At 30.7% G+C, this 17,072-nt stretch overlaps 1 protein-coding gene across 4 annotated transcripts in view; it reads right to left on the bottom strand.

Moving 5' to 3' along the window:
* Positions 1–4,615: 4,615 nt before the first annotated feature.
* The window catches only part of LOC106463682 (protein ST7 homolog), a 58,595-nt gene continuing 46,138 nt past the window's right edge, over positions 4,616–17,072 (bottom strand). For all 4 annotated transcript variants that reach the window (XM_022391515.1, XM_013923744.2, XM_022391529.1 and 1 more), the window contains 4 exons: positions 13,303–13,453; positions 12,521–12,613; positions 10,737–10,876; positions 4,616–5,526 (listed from right to left, as the gene is read on the bottom strand). In XM_022391515.1, the coding sequence (XP_022247223.1) occupies positions 5,431–5,526; positions 10,737–10,876; positions 12,521–12,613; positions 13,303–13,453 (480 nt within the window). In that variant the 3' untranslated portion in view covers positions 4,616–5,430. The remainder of the gene's footprint in view (positions 5,527–10,736; positions 10,877–12,520; positions 12,614–13,302; positions 13,454–17,072) is intronic.

The raw sequence follows: 17,072 nt of genomic DNA, 5'->3' as shown, positions 1-17,072 counted from the left end.
CATCTTAACGTAGTTTGCCCATTGCCATACTTTATTCCTAATTTAGGTAATATGTTTAATCCACGTTAATTTTGAATCATATGTTATACCTAAAAATTTTGCCAATGGGACAAAATCCAGAAGAGCTCCATATAAGTATAATTCAGGAGTATTTCTTAATGTTTTGATCGATTTTGAAAAAAGAGCTAGATTTGATTTAGGAACGTTTATTGTTATCTTATGTTTTAGAAAGTATTCAACAATTTAATTTAGAACAGGCTGTAAACTTGTAGCTGCTATCGAAGGGGTAGAAGAGCTATTCCAAACTGCTACATCGTCTCCAAATTGAGATGTTAAGCTAAAATTGTATGGCATGTTGCTTACATATATGATGAAGAGGACATGGATAACTATCACTCCCTGTGGAACACCTGCCTCGGGAGTAATATACTCCGAGTAGGTGCCTTATACATTTACTCTGCATTTTCTCTTTTCTAAGGAGTTAGACAACCAGCGAATAACATCTGTTGGTAATTCAAATTGTTTTAATTTAGATCTTAAACCGTTATGCCATACAGTGTCGAATGCTTTCTCTATATCAAGAAAGCAGGCATTTTTATGATTAGGACCACCTATTATAGTTTCAGACCTAACCAAATGATCAGTTATTTGCCCAAATTTTCTAAAACCATTTTGAACTTCGGGTAATTTTGATGTGATCTCCAGGAAAGTGGAAATCTTATTCCTAATAATTTTTTCTAAAATGTTTCTTACACAACTAGTCACTGACTGGTCGGTAGCTTCCTGGTTTGCCTTCCTCTAGAAACATAAGAACATTTGTCTCTTCCAAGAGGCTGAGATGTAACCAGAATTGAGGAATAAATTATATAACGCAGTTAAATGGTCAAACAATCTCCGAGTGCCTTTTTCTAGGAGAATGGCTTATATTCCATCTTCACCTAGGGCTTTATTTTTGGTTTGATTTACAGATATAATAATACTGTTTTTGTTATTTTACTTGCATAATTATTATTGTTTATATTTTGTGGATTTCTTGTAGTTACTGGGAAATTTAGCGGGTATATTTGATAATTTTGTTCATTGTGTGTTTTAAAGGTTTCCTCAATTGTTCTTTAAATACTTAAGCTTTTTGTTCATTTGTATATGTTATTTTGTTCTCATGATGTAGGGTTGGATATATTTTATACTATTTTGGTTATTTGCAAGTGTTTCAGTTCAGATGTGAATAAAAGGTTTTAGGGTCTAGGTGTGTTCATTCAGCTTTGAACAAAAATTTTCCCAGTTATCTTGTTTTTTGTTTCCCAAAATGTTTATTTGGGTTTTGATGTATGGACTTCTCGGTTGACGGCGTTCTTTTATCATGTTCATAATTTCGGTGTGAGGTTTCATATATTTTGAGTAATGTATTGATTTTGTTTGGGTATTGTCTGTTCTGCAGTAATCGTCAAAAGCAGATGGTTTCTCTGCTGGATTTATTGTTGTTTCTGGTAATAACTGATCTAGGAAGTTTGCAAATTATTCACATTTTGCTTTTTTATAATTAAATTTACGTTTTCGTATGGGGTTATTATTATTGGGTACGAGATCAAAGACACATGTTATTGGTAAGTGATCGCTATTAACATCAAATTCAACGTTAAAATTTTAACATTTGTTACTAATATTTGATGAACTTATACACAGATCCAATGTATCATTACTGTTGTACTAAAAGCTTGTGTGTGTTGGAGTTGTATCATTCAACAGCACACATTCACTACTTTCTAGGAATTCCATCAATTTTCTTCCGTTAGTTGTGGTTTCCTTACATTGAAAACCTTTATGTTTACTATTGAGATCTCCAAAAATTACAAGTTTATTGTGTTGATTTAGGTTGTTTAATATCTATTATTTTGGTTGGAGAACAGTAAATTCCTGCTATTGTTATGCCACTATTATTTGATATATATTGTTATACATTCATTAGTAGTTTCAACCTCTATCTGTGTTACAGATGGGGTTGTTTTATAAACTACAGCAATATCCACATTTGGATCCTATTTAATTTACTCTACCTTTTCTTATTGGGTTATAACCAATAAATTTTAATATATATTATTTGTACTTAACGTAGTTTCAGTTATAACTTAAACATCAGTACTTGCATGTAGTAATATTTCTTCGATCTCGTGCCTCATGGAAGCAAGACCACTCCGGATATTAAGTTGCACAGTGAATTTTAAGTAATGATGTACCCATGAATTGTTGAACTAAGTGTGGTATGATTGGTGTAATGTACTTTTTGGCTATTTATGGAAACTCATTGTTTTGAGTGAAAAGCCTTCAGACTTCCCGCTGAAACTCCTGATAAGTTTGTTTGTTGTTAAATGGAAGGATACACGATAGGCTGTGTTCTGTACACTGCAGGTATCAAAATCTGATTTTTAGCGTAATGAAGCTGCATAATCATTATGCTCCACTTACAAGTAAACATTTTTTCAAAACAAATTAAACAACACTGCAGTTTACATTTAGGCAATCAAATACTTAGAGTTGGTGTAATTCAGAATCTATTGATTTAAGAAGTTCAATGCAAAATTACAGATACATAGTCCAGCACGCTAACAATAGGTCTAAGATTTTATGAGTAATCTATATTGGTTTTATTAGCATTAGTTTCATCCTATTGAGACGGGAAAGACTGAGATAATGAGTAAGTATAAAGACCTAAGTAAATTTATTTGGGTTTGGCTTCTGTAGTTGGGTGATTTAGGCTTGTAACTAACCAACTTCTAAACCAATTGAGGATATGGTTCAAGGTAGACTCGCAAGCCTTGGAAGAGATTTTGGGGTTCAGTATCTTATTTTTTAAGTTTTCTTTAAAACATCAGAAAAATGAGGGAAGAGTAAAAGTAAAAAAGTATCAAGTTCATTCTCTTAATGTAATAAAAAAATGGAAGTAACCCAAGCAGAAACAACACACTTATTTTTTAAAATGCATAAAATTAAATTCTCAAGTTAAAATATTTATCAGATATTCGCGCAAAGATTTTGTTTGTTTTTGTTACTAAGCACAAAACTACATAATAGGATATCTGTTCTCTACCAACCACGGGTATAAAAACCCTATTATTAGCATTATAAGCTGTAAGACTTACCAGTGAGCCACCGGAAAGGGTCTTTCACAAAGCTACACAAGGCCTAACTGTGCTTGTCATCTCTAACTTGAAATTTATAGACTATATGAAGGCAGCTAGTTAGCAACATCTACGTGTACTAGGAATTCTTGTCTATCAATTAGTGGGATTTGATTGTCACACTTTTAGTGCACCTTCGGCCTCAAAGTGCAGAACGTATTTTATAGTAATGGTTCCCAAACAATGAATCCACAGTCCGAGCACATTAGCCACTAGTTATTAAAAGCCTCTACATTTACCAATATTAAAATAATTTTTGTCACAAATAACAGACACCTATCAGTTATATTAACTATAACATTTCTGATAATAATATTCAAAAATTTACCATCGTGAAGAAGTAAGAAAGGTTCCAGTATCGGTGAGCACATTTCATAGGTATTACCTTTTAATTAGTTGCTGTTGTTTGGAAAGGATATCCAATTGAGCTTAACTGCTTTCATTACCCTTTATGACCATGACTTGTATGGTATAAAAGCAGTTACCGAAACTGTTGGAGTGAAGTAGTATTTTTCGATTAAATCAGCAGAACCAAACAATGAACATTTATAAACACATCCATAGTGAGTAATATAATTATAGAAGTAAAACAACAACACTGGTTTTCTGTTTTTTCATGTTATGTAACATTAGTACAAGAAGCTTTTGCACTTCAGAAGTAATTATGGTTTTGTCATTAAAGTACTTTATTTCACAAATTATCTTTCTCTGTTATTATTTTATTACAAGTTACAGCTTTGACACTAAGGAAAAATATTCTTCCTTACTGTAAAAGCCGTAACTTGTTAACAGTAAGTAAACCCAATATGCAACTACTTGTCTTTCATTGTTGTATTTGTGATTACAAAAACAACTGTAAAATGAATCTAGAAGTGAATTATCTTCGACAACGACAACGGTTCTTAAACTTGTCACAAATGAAGTAAAAAAACAAACAAAAAACATACCTATATATTTGTCGTCACACCAGAAAATGATGCTGGTGCTTTAATTTTTGGAGAAATTACAAACAGTATTATTCAAATACAGCCTAGTAAAAGCAAAAAAAGAAAAGTGTAGAATTATGTAATATATCATACAAAATTATGTCTCTTAAATAAATGATACATGTTTAAGTAACGTTTAAACTATCACAGATTTTGGATGTTGAAATCTAACCTGCCTGATAAGCTAAGTCACATATTGAGTGACAGATTCTATAGGCAGAGGTATATAATGGATAATGTGTAACTGAAATGCTATTACTCATTGTTTGCTACAAACCTTTATCATAACTGTCATGTTTTATCAAAGTATGGATCATGCTTTACTAACTTAAGAAAAAACAATAGTCATTAGAAACATAAAATGTATAGCTATAATAATCTAAGAAGAAGAACTATATGTTTCTATCTTATTATTAGCTATGCACGATGAAACCTTATCGTAGATTACATACATATAGTAAAAGTTTTATTTCACAAGTAAACTCCACTGTCACAGAACTTTAAATACACAGCTAAGTATACACTGATTACAAGAAGGATGAATCATTTATTTATAGATTTATGGGAAATACAGTGATTTTCAGTTTTCTAGTTAGATTGTCTTTTGTATACTATTATTTTAAAATAAAAAGAATTTTGCATGCCTGTAAAATAGTTATTGTAAAGTGTATTTAACTGTTACTACATAAGAAACTTAAGAAAAACAATAGTCACTTAGAAACATAAAAGGTATAAACTATAATAATCTAAGAAGAAGAACTATATGTTTCTATCTTATTATTAGCTATGCATGATGAAACCTCATCGTATATTACATACAGTGGTTGGATGTTTAGGGTTGTTAAATGATATTGGAAAGTCATATGAAAAATTATTTTGTTGAGTGTGCCATACATATCTATAAAACAGTAGTTTTGCAATCTGTGTTATTCAATGACAGTTTCAGTCAACCAGCGATCTAGTAGAGAAAAAGCACAAACTGACATTCAATTTTAATGCTTTGGAATATTTGAATTTTACTGGTATCCATAATAATGAACACTTGACTAAAATGGTTGTAAACAGCAGTTATTTGAATACCATTGTTTTTAAACATAGAGTATTGAGTTTATTTAACAGGATTTTGATGGTAAAAATCCATCTAACAAAACAAAAAACAGCATCCAATCATTACTGATATCTACACTATGGCAAATATCAAACTGAGAAGAAATCTGAAGAAATGCAACATGACAGTCTGTGAGGCTCTGGTAAAAGTGTACTTGATATCAGATTCGAGAAAGCTGTTGAAGAAGACTTGAGGGAAGAAGTGCCTCAACCTTGTCAACAACATAACTTAAAGGAAGAGCCAACCAGCTAATCACCTGTAAGAAAACAAAAAAAATATATTTATATAAACATATCTATGATAGTATTTATCTATATTAAACATTTTTAACATCATTGTGGTTTAAAACTAAGTTACTAAGACTACTTCTGACCATTAACAGTTAAAATTAAGACTTTCAATAATAATGTGTGGTTAAGACTCACTTGTACAGAACAAGTATTCCAATATTTTTAATCCTAGGATTCAATGTTTATTTCTGGATAAATATTAATTAGGATTAGAAAACATGATAACAAAACTTCATCATCACTTTGGTATGTAGATCAGGAATGAACCAACACTTACTTATTTGATGGGATGGGAGTCATGGTAGCTTGGAGAGCATAATTATTGCTTAAAACACCATTTCTGGTGAAAAATTTTACCCAATTGTGTTACAATTAGCTCAACACAGAATAGTAAACTTTTTATAACTACATATTTATAAAAATGTCTAAAATAGAAAAATACTTTTAAGTTTAAAACTTTCAACTGTATAAAATGTGGACATTCAAAATTAATAAGTGCTCCAAGTTCTGCTATTTGCTCAAAAACACTGTTTTGACTACACCAGTACCACCCTAAGAAAATTAGATCTTTGATAATACTACTGGTTGAAGAGCAAAAACTTACACCTACAGATTCCACTGATTTGCATAAATTTAAGGTGGTGGCTACTTATTTCTGAAAAGTACCGTATTTAGGTAATAAAAGACTGAATCACAGGAATCTCTCTATTTCTTATTTGAACTCAATATATCTTGAACTTCAAAATAGCAACAACTTTAGTTGCAGTGAATATTGTAGAAATATGAAATTTCCTTTATGAAAATAACCTTTTCTTACTAATTTCTTAATTAGTAAACTACATGTTTTTCTCAACCCAGTTATGCCATATTTTACCTAATCATAATTATTTACATCAATTTGGAAGTCTGACACCAAATCTGAACGTACTCATGTATGTAACTAATAGTTATCTAACACGTACCCCTAAACAGAAAATGAAGGTAAAAATGCAAGCTTTATGTCACATTTCAATTCCAAAAATATCCACCAGTATTTTTATGTTTGCTTTCAAATTTTATGTCAAATCAGTACATGATAAAGTTATATCAACAACGTGTAAAATGCTGCTGTAAGTGTACTAAAACTTGCAGAAATCAAACAGGTAGTAAGTTTTCACTTCTATATCTGCATATTGTGATAGTTACACATTATTTAAGTCCTCGCTGGTTGAATTTATAGTTTCATTTGAGAAATTAAACCTCAGAAAGCTTTATAAAATCATTATGACAGACTTATCATTTTTATAGAGTCAAGAAAACATCTAAACAATCCAAGTAGTTTAAAAATTACATTGTTCTTTAGTTCACAGCAAACTTTTAATACCATTTGTGAAAGAGTTAAGACCAGGAAAAACTGTGTTAAAGCATAAAAAATATGAGATTGGATCCAAAATACAATTTTATTTAAAAAATCCCAAGTAGCATAGATTATAACATACAATATGGATAAGTAAACAGAGGATCCAATATGCAGTGAAAGAAAGCAAAATGTATCATGGTATATATATATACATATATATATATATATATATATATATACATATATATATATATATATATTTTAAGTAGCTCTAAAACAAAATTAATAAGATCTTTTGTGGGAAGTTCCTGATATATGGAGAAAGAAACAGTATGAAATGTTAAGCAGATTAATGACTTTTGAGATTAAACAAACAATATATAAATGGCTACATGTATTCTTGAAGCACCAACATATATGAATGCCCTCCACGTAAGAGCAATTCTAGCATTCCACTGGATCATGAGTAATAGATAGAAAAACTTAAAAAAAAAAAAGAATATCCTGGCTGAAAAAAATAATTTGTGTTCAATAATGAATCTCCATTTCATGTCATCTTTATTTTATTCTGAATGAAAATTATTAAATTCATCAACATAATGTACAGTAAGATTCATTTGTGTTCTAGATAGTAAGTTACGCATATCTTCCCTTTTTCAAATTGAGTACTTAAAATGATTCCAGCATCATAATACAAATGATGCAATCAGTAACAGCTGCATATATTGAAATGTATAAATTAATTTTCAATTAGTTCCTTTCAAAAACGTTTCTGACATAATTGGTATGTAAGCACATCATTTCAATCCATTCCAGTACTCAAATATTCTGTCCACTTCATATACTGTACAAGTGTAACAACAATAAACAAAAATTCAATTGAATTAGAAACAATTAAATGAATTATTTTACTAGATCTAGCTCATACACTAGGCTTACAGGAGAGACAATACTAAGTTTAAATCTCTAAGCCTAGGCCTAAAGCTAAACAACATAGGTTAGTAGGACAATTGGGCTACTTGAACCTCAGGTGTATTGAAGTGTGGGAGATTGCATCTGGATATTAAATTTAAAATCACCATCATTACCATAATTATGTTAACATTAGTGTCTAGGTATGTCAGCAGGTTGCCAAATGCAACTTGATCAGTAAAATTATTGCATTATTGTTAAAATGATCAACTTTGTCTTCAAGTTTGATTTTTTTGCAACACCCATCACTGTTTGTTTTCTATTTTGGCATCTCAAACAGATGCTTTTTTAGCATCAGCTTTGGTGAGGAAAAACATTTTCACAGATTTAGGCCTATCAACAGCTGATCAATATGTTTACATGTTTACTTGAATAATCGTTTATCGGCCATATTGGCCATGCACTTAGAACTATGACTGGCTTTTGACAGTTCTTGGATCACATATACAATACAGTCTGAACACTTGTTATTGCATGCATTGACTGGTACTTTGAGTACATGGCATTAAAAGCATATATGCAACAGAAAACACCATTCTACCAGCAGGCATTGTACCACTAAAATCTAATACAAGACATTGACTACACCAAACATGATCCAAATGATAGACATACATATTTTTTTCATTAGATATACATGAATTGGAAGAATTATATATTTTTTCTGGCTAAAAGACAATATTCCACCATAAGACAGAACACTTTAATTCCCAGACAGTGAAAATCCCTATAGAATAGGGGTGGCCAAACCCCGGCCCGTAATGTCTTTTTCTGCGGCCCGCCTAACATTAAAAATTCACTGTATTATGGCCCACACATGATACTTAGACAGCCCCTGTGACCTATTCATTATTTTTAATTTGCACGAGGGATTTGTGCGTCATCATTTGATAATTTCGTTTGACGTCACCGTTGTGTTCACGCAAGTAGCGAGGAGGCGATAACTCACTCTTTCATTCCATCGGGCTTCGGCTGAGGCAATTTGAGCCATTCTTTCATTGTCGTCTCGGCGACAGCGGTCTGACTGGAGGAACGATTAAAATTCAAACTGACAGCAACAAGCTCGTCGTAAATGAGTCTATCTCGATAATCTGACAGAATTGGGTGAACATAAGATTCCTTGACCGAATGTGGACTGATTTTGCTGATCGAAGAGTCAAATGAAAGGTCCCTTCATTCTCTATTCACTGATGTAAAAATTATTATCCAAACGTCTTTTCCACCAGAGATAACTCGATTGACAAAAAATTATGAAATTTTTGTTTTTGGTCTAGAGAACACCTAATAGCACAATATCAAAAGTAAAGTACATCATATAAAAGCCAAGAAAGTTTTCTATCTATTGATATAAGATTCTTTGTGACCACAGCCAAATGAGAGCTGTATCAGAGCATTGAATGTCAGGATGTCAGGGTGGCCACTTTTTTTTACCAGCACTGTATTTTAAAGTTGAATGCGGCCCGGGTCGACTCCAGTAATCAAAATCCGACCCGTGGCTCAAAAAAAAGATTGGCTACCCCTGATATAGAAGTTGGTGCTGTTTTATTTTCTAACTGTTTTCTGTGTAATTTATAATATTGCATCTTTTCAAAGTTTACATAGTTACATAGTTGGTTGTTAGGTCTGAACACTGCAACATAACAAAACACAATATATCCCAAACTGCTTATCAAACCCTTAAATTTAGCTACATAGTTTCACATACAACTTATTATTATAGCTGTTATCAAAACAACTGCTATTTATTACAACTGATATTATTCTAGATCAACTACATAGATTCTTAGCATGTTTATCACTACTTATATGAAATGTGCTTCATTTCTGTCTGAAATATTTAGGAAATAAAAAAATAAATGGGCAAGGTTTTGCTTTTCACACTTTCATTCACCAAATAATCATGTTAATGAGATACAATGTATGTTCTGAGATTTCTAAGCAAACTGATAGTTGGAAAACAGGTGAGCCTTGTAGGGAACCATCATGAAATCAACCACATCTCTATTCAGACATTATATAACCTCAACAAGCTATCAGAAACAATCAAGAGTACATTTTCAAAAACTTTTAAATTCAATAATAAAAAAATAAACCTACAATGTTTCATAGTCTGATGTCATTAATTAAGAAGACTAGTTTCTTTATTTTTTTTTTTTTGTCAACTTGCAGCATTTATTCGATATATATCCCTTTTCTGAATTAATGTCATACTTATATTTGGGGCACATATTTATATAAAATTTGCTGTTGTAAGCATTACTTTTCACGAATTTTTTACATTTTAATGGACATACATTTCACAACAATTATTTTTTATGGTAATGAGCCACTGAATCACAAGAAAATTTTATTTTTTTACCTTAACAAATGGTATCAAATCTGATTACCTCAGAATTAACGTACTATGTTTGAACAAATAAATCTTTTCTATATATATTTTCAGAGTATTTGAATTTTTTTAGGTTTATTGGTAATTACTAACTGTTTAAACCTCTTATTTTTTTTAATTTACATGTTCAGTGACATAAATGGTTTCATTGTACCCTGTACAGTTATGAAATGATGATTAATAAATTACAACTACTATAACAAATTGACCTATAAGTAACTAATAAGGCTGTAGAGAATCACATTTAAATTGATCACTTAGAATCAAGGGTAGCTGAGAATTAATAGGAAAGTGAATATTTCACAAATAATTGTCTTTGAAGCAAAAAATCCATGATTCTCCAGCTAGTGCAAGATAACATTACAAAATACATCTATTTATTTCAAACAGTCAAAAAATTCTGAATTTTTTCTTTTCCAAAATTAATACTTTAAAAAGCAAAAAAATATCAGAAATAGAACAAAACCAGAACTTACAGTTCTTGCTAGTGCACCCATGGGTTCAGGATACTGGTGTGTAAGAAGAGCCAGAAGTGCAGTGAAAGAACAAAGTCCTGCTGTGAACAGGATAAAAAATGGTAGCTCTTTCTTGGGATACACAGAAATTTCATGAAATGCTGCAAATATAACAAAATGAAGAATCATAAAACAATTAACTTTAAAATCACAAGAATAAAAAGATTAAAAACTACAAGAATTAAATCAGTAGAGGATTATAAGGTTTAGTTTGAAATGCATTTCTTTGTTTGACAGATATAAAGTATAAAATCTCTTTATCAATCACAATCAATAAGACATCAAATTACTCCTTCAACAATTACATATTTGGATAAAACACTTGTATTATTGTAACTAATTCACAATGTTAACGTAAGTTTAAAGTACTTTAAAAAAAAAAAAAAAAAATGTGCCGTGCTTTGACTTTCATATCTTTTTAAAAATACATATTTTTTTAACCTTGCATTAGTCTTCCAGGGTCTTCATGAACCTCAAATATTTTGTAAACATCGGTGCCGACAGATGGAAGCACATCATGTTTGTCGTTTTCAGTAGCTTCAATATTTGGCTAGTTTGCGTTAAATTGTTACACTTAGTTTAGGTGGTAAAAAATGAACAATTTGTAAAATTCAATGTTCATTTATTGATTAATAACGAACAAGATTTTGAGTGTTGGTGTTTTTTGTTTCCTAAATAAAAGTTTATTATTATTCAAATATTTTAAAATTAATTTCTTTATGATGGTTGGTGTTTTTTGCTTCCAAAATAATAATTTAGTATTACTTAAATACTTTTAAATCAATTTCTTTATGATGGGGTCCTTTTGGAACCTGGAAGAGTAACCATGAAAATTTTTTTACAAAAGACTAATGCAGGATTAAGATAAAATAATTAAATAATGCTGAACTCATTTTTGCATGTTGTAACACAGGTATATGAAGTGATAAACTGTACACAGAAGGGATTCATTGAGCATGACAAGTGACAAACACTAGACTAAAACAATATGTTGAACATGACAGGTGGGAAACAGCAGACTAAAATAATATGCTGTACATGAAAAGTGGCAAACGGTAGAATAAAATATGTTGAACATGACAGGTCTAATGTCTTTTATCAATTCAAATATCCATCATTAACTGTTTTTATGATGATGACTGAAACCAGTAAAACATGAGACTTTTAAGTGAATAAGGATTATCCATTTTTATGACATAAATTTAATGTAACAAAAGAATTCTTATAATTATTACAATATTAACATTCTCCTCCCTTTGTTCTCCTCAAGAAGAATAGTCATCTGTTCGAAAGTGCTCAAGTTTTGGGTCTTATTTTAAGTCTATTACACTTTATATATGATCCTTTATCTAACTCTTTTTTCATCAAAATAAAATTCTCCTATGACTTTGTCATGTTTACATACCAACTGAAGCTGATAGTCTTTGAACACGTAAAGGCCAAAAGATGAAGCATGAGGACAACATAATGTTCAGATATCAATTTACTGCTTTAAACTGATAACTTGGTAATATACCTATGATATTTTGTAAAGCATATTAAGTTGTTCAACACCTTTAAACTCCTACCAAAACAATATTTTTCTATTCTGATTATAGGCATACCATTAGATTTCAAACTAAAGGGGTGAACATTTATACCTTCAAAAATCATGATTTTTTTCCAGTTTTTTTTATGTCGTAATTATGTTTTGTTCAAAACACTACAGATTATTAGTTGTACACTTCCCTATTTAAATATTTTACCTGGCAGGAGTTCTCTGTCTATAGTTTCTGTACAAGTTGGATAAGGGTAGAAAAGGTGGCCCTTCTCCAATGGGTAAGGAATCATTCGAAATGCTAAAGAAAACAAAATGCGTCCCTGTTAAATTTCACACCATTTTCAAACAACAGTATCTATTCTTATTTCACAAACTTATTCTTGCCTTTATTGTTAATATACTTATGCACAGTTTCAGAGATAATAGCTAAAATCCTCTAGTGTAATTAAATATGGTACTAAAAGACACTAGAATCATTAATCCACTGCTTGTAATAGGGGCATACTGGATGTGCCTGCTATTTCTATTCCCATGGACACTATGGGTATATTTTCACACTGAATCCAGTGATATTGGGTTTATAGGACCTTTCTTCAATAAAATACACAGTAAATCAATTAAATATAAATGTTTTATATATTTTTTCCAGTTTTTAGGGGTTCCTGGGAATACAAAAGGGTTAATGACACCCTTAGAGCTCAGATTAAATTTTAGTAGTTGTATTAGTTGTTATAATGTACTACCATGAATAGTGCCAACTGAAAAGTTAGTACACTAACAGAAAAATGCTAATATGTATTAGATATGCAAAATTTCACAAAGTGTTGAGAAATGTGTAAAGTGATTCTCTTGCTGTCCACAGTTGGTAAAACTGATGAATGTTAATGCAAGTACACCAATTCTAAACAAAAGGAAGTATTAAAAGTCTTAGAATGGCCAGTTTCACAAAGGAATACAATAAAAAATTCATTCAAAAACCTTACTTACTTCCTTCCCAAGTGCAGTGCAGGAGGTTAAGAGCTCCTTCTACTCTCTTCCAATGTGGTAGATGAAAAAATGCATAAGCTATTGCTTCACTGTCCCCTCTTTTCAATATGTGTTCAGGAGGAAGTATTAAACTCTTAGTCTCTAACAGATACTACAGAAAAAACAGGAAGAAATCACATTCACAAAATACCTGTTACAAACAGTATATGACAAAACAAAGTATGGGACTATTAAAAACATACTAACTAGCTAGGCCATATTGATAACATAAACCCACAGTGTAAATGCAGTAACAGTTTTAAAATTTATTAAAGAATGGTTTTCTTTCTAAAATCCAAAAATAATTCTAAAGCTCTATATATTTAACAATCTAAACACTTAGTCACGATATTCCAAAAACATGAGATTCAGATGAACGATTTTTTCACATGCATTAAACGTTATGCATGTTTAGCAATATATATATATATATATATGTATTAACTTCATTTATTTCCATCCAGTTTATAGCTCAGTATCTTTCTGATTCTTAAAATCTTAAGTTGTAAACTTCAAACAATATAGTTACTCAATATCTGATTGATTTTCTTGCATTGTTCAAAACTCATATAGGGTTATTAATAACTTAATAATGGTGAAACTACCATTAAATTTAAATTTCTGTAATGAAAGGATTGGACGAAGTAGAATTTATAGCTATTAAAACAGTCGTGTGTTTCTTTTTCTGAAATAAAATTTTTTTTTTTCAGTTTCTCTTACAACCAGAACACTCTCACACTGAAGATTTCAGAGAAAAGGGAGCAAATCATTGCTCTTCTTAAAATAAAACATTCACTAATCAAAAATGAAGACAAAAAAAATTCAAAGCTAAGAATATAAAGGATGTGAGATCCTGAAATAATCACTTACAGCACAATGGTATTCTGTAAGTATACAAATTGCTATAAGACTCTGTATTGGAATAATCAGTTATTGCACAATGGTGCTCTATAAGAATACAAACTGCTACATACCTCTGTATTGGAAATACTCATGGCACAATGATATTTTATAAGCATACAAACTGCTACATGCCTCTGTATTGGAAATAACCACTTACAGCACAATGGTACTCTATAAGCATACAAACTGTTTCGTGTCTCTGTACTAGAAATATTCTCTTATAGCACAATGGCATTCTAAAAGCATACAAATTGCTACATACCTCTGTACTGGAAATAATCAATTACAGTGCAACAGAACTCTACAAGCATATAAATTGCTACATACCTCTGTACTGGAAATAATCAATTACAGTGCAACAGTACCCTATAAGCATACAAACTGTCGTATGCAGCTGAATTGAAATAATAACTTACAACACAATGGTACTCTATCAGCAAAGAAATTGCTACATTACTCTGTATTGCAAATAATCACTTATGGCATAATGCTAATCTATAAGCATACAAATTGCTACATGCATCTGTATTGGAAATAATTACTTAAAGCACAATGGTATTTTATAAGCATACAAATTGCTACATCTATGTATTTAAATAATCACTTGCTGCACAATGGTACTCTATAAGTATACAAATTGCTAAATGTCTCTGTATTAAAAATAATCATTTGTGGTACTGGTACAATGGTGTTCTACCAGCAAAACATAGTGCCACAGATTTCTAACAGATCCTGGAAAAATCAGTTATGGTAAATTGCTACAGTAGTACTCTACCAGAATACATAGTACGACTTATAACAATCATGTACTGGAGTAATATTTGTGGTACTTCGGAAATCAACTAGAAGGACTGGCAGATTAAGAACTCTTGATTTGGTGGGTAGTAGTTTATAGTTATTTTTAGTTATAATTATAGTTATTTTATCTGTCTTTTTTTGTTAGATGTCTAGAAAGCAAATAAAATATACTGAGCTGCAAATTAACTTGTAGATTAAATTCTTGGGGATTTCTAGTTCTACTGTTGATGTTGAGGCACAACAGAATGACTTGGATCATTTGGTAAGTTGGACAAATGTGATAATTGGGCTCCAGCTGAAATGGAAGACTATCATATAATGGCAATTAATAAAATTTGGAGAACATTAATAACAGGAATTATTTTGAAATTTCAGGTTATACATTACTTATTGGTGGTAAGCTTTTTAAAACAGGGGAAGGAATGGCTCCTTTCAGCTTCATCCTGTTAGAGATGAAGACATATAAAAAGGTAGTCAAGAGGTTGAATCTATTGTGAATACAATAAGGAGTTTTAAGGACAGAAAATTTTAATTGGCACTTGTTATATGCCAATTGATCAGACAGATGATGTCAATGAGAAACTGCATTATGAGATTTGGGTTGTTACCCTTAACAATATTGATTTAGTAATTATACGAGACTTTAATTTAAAACACACTGATTATAATTTTATGGAATTGGGTAGTAAGGGAGAGAGATTTCTTGAAATGATTCAGCATAGTTTTCTCTACCAAATGACCAGAGGGGATTCCATTTTAGATTTATCATTAACCACTAATGAGGATATGATTGCAAGAGTTAAAATGAGGGAACATTTAGGGAAGAATGATCATTGTATAATTTAGATGTTTTGCTACATGTTGAGATAAAAAGAAATGAAATAAGGACTGGCAAAGTTAGCAGCCACAAATCGATACAACAGTTAGTATTGAAATAGTATCTCTTTGAAATATATAGAAACAAAATGATAGACATATATATATATATATATTTATCAAGAGAAGGTGCTGTTGCGTACAAAAAATATTCTTGCATATGCAAATAAAGTAATTATAAAATGTCATTTTAGTATGTTCGACAACTCTGAATCAAGTTCATGTAGGTTGTGACTGTATTGGAATATTTTGACTTTCTGTCCAAGAAAAAAGAAAAAGAGAACATATTACCAAAGAGAAATGCTAAAATTTCCTTACCATTTACCACAATTCTAAATACATAGCACTGAGTATTATAACTAGTTTTTAATAGAAGAGCATCTCAATGTAATCATTGCTATAGTAATAAAAAAAAGTGCCAGAATGTAATGTATCAGTTCAACAACAGTTAAAAATTAATAAAAAATAACATACCTCTACCAGTGTTTTTAAGATGATGAAAAGTAAAATGGCCAAAATAAAAATTAAACCATTAAGTGAACAAAGTAGAACTTAAAACTAAAAAGGTGTTTATAAATTATTGACCCCGAAAAACTATGGCTTTTGATCAGAAAACATTTTTTTCAATATTTCATCCACTGTCACTGTTGCAAAACTAACCAGCTGATCTTACTTTGCTGCAGGAGTGTGCTAAAAGGGTATAAATAATAATAGCCTAATGCAAAAAAATAGAAGTACATAGAGTATAGATTTGCTGCTTCCTTCACCAACTGCGTGTTTTAGTTCATTTAAAGGATTAAGAGTCTTTACTTAGTTATTTGCTCCTTCCACATTTAGTGTTTATTGAGCCGAAAGCAAAATGTAAGTTGAATCATATCTACAGAAAATGATTCACACACACATTAAATTGATAAAAAAACCTAATGTTTCATTCCAATTGATGCTCAAGCAGTGTGTGTTTGTTGTCACAACATCCCAGAACAAGATGACACCGATATTCTTTGATACATTATCACATGTGTGTGTGTGTGTGTGTGTGTGTGTGTGTGGTCAACTACGTACATCTACTTGTACGTAGTTAAAAGTTAAATTTTATTTTATTTAGTACGTAAAAGTAAACTAACTAAACGTAAAGGACCGGAACCGTAACTAAC

The sequence above is a fragment of the Limulus polyphemus genome, unplaced genomic scaffold (assembly GCF_000517525.1).
Source record: "Limulus polyphemus unplaced genomic scaffold, Limulus_polyphemus-2.1.2 Scaffold54, whole genome shotgun sequence".
Taxonomy (NCBI): Eukaryota; Metazoa; Arthropoda; class Merostomata; order Xiphosura; family Limulidae; genus Limulus; species Limulus polyphemus.
This window is presented reverse-complemented; position numbering and strand designations above follow the sequence as displayed.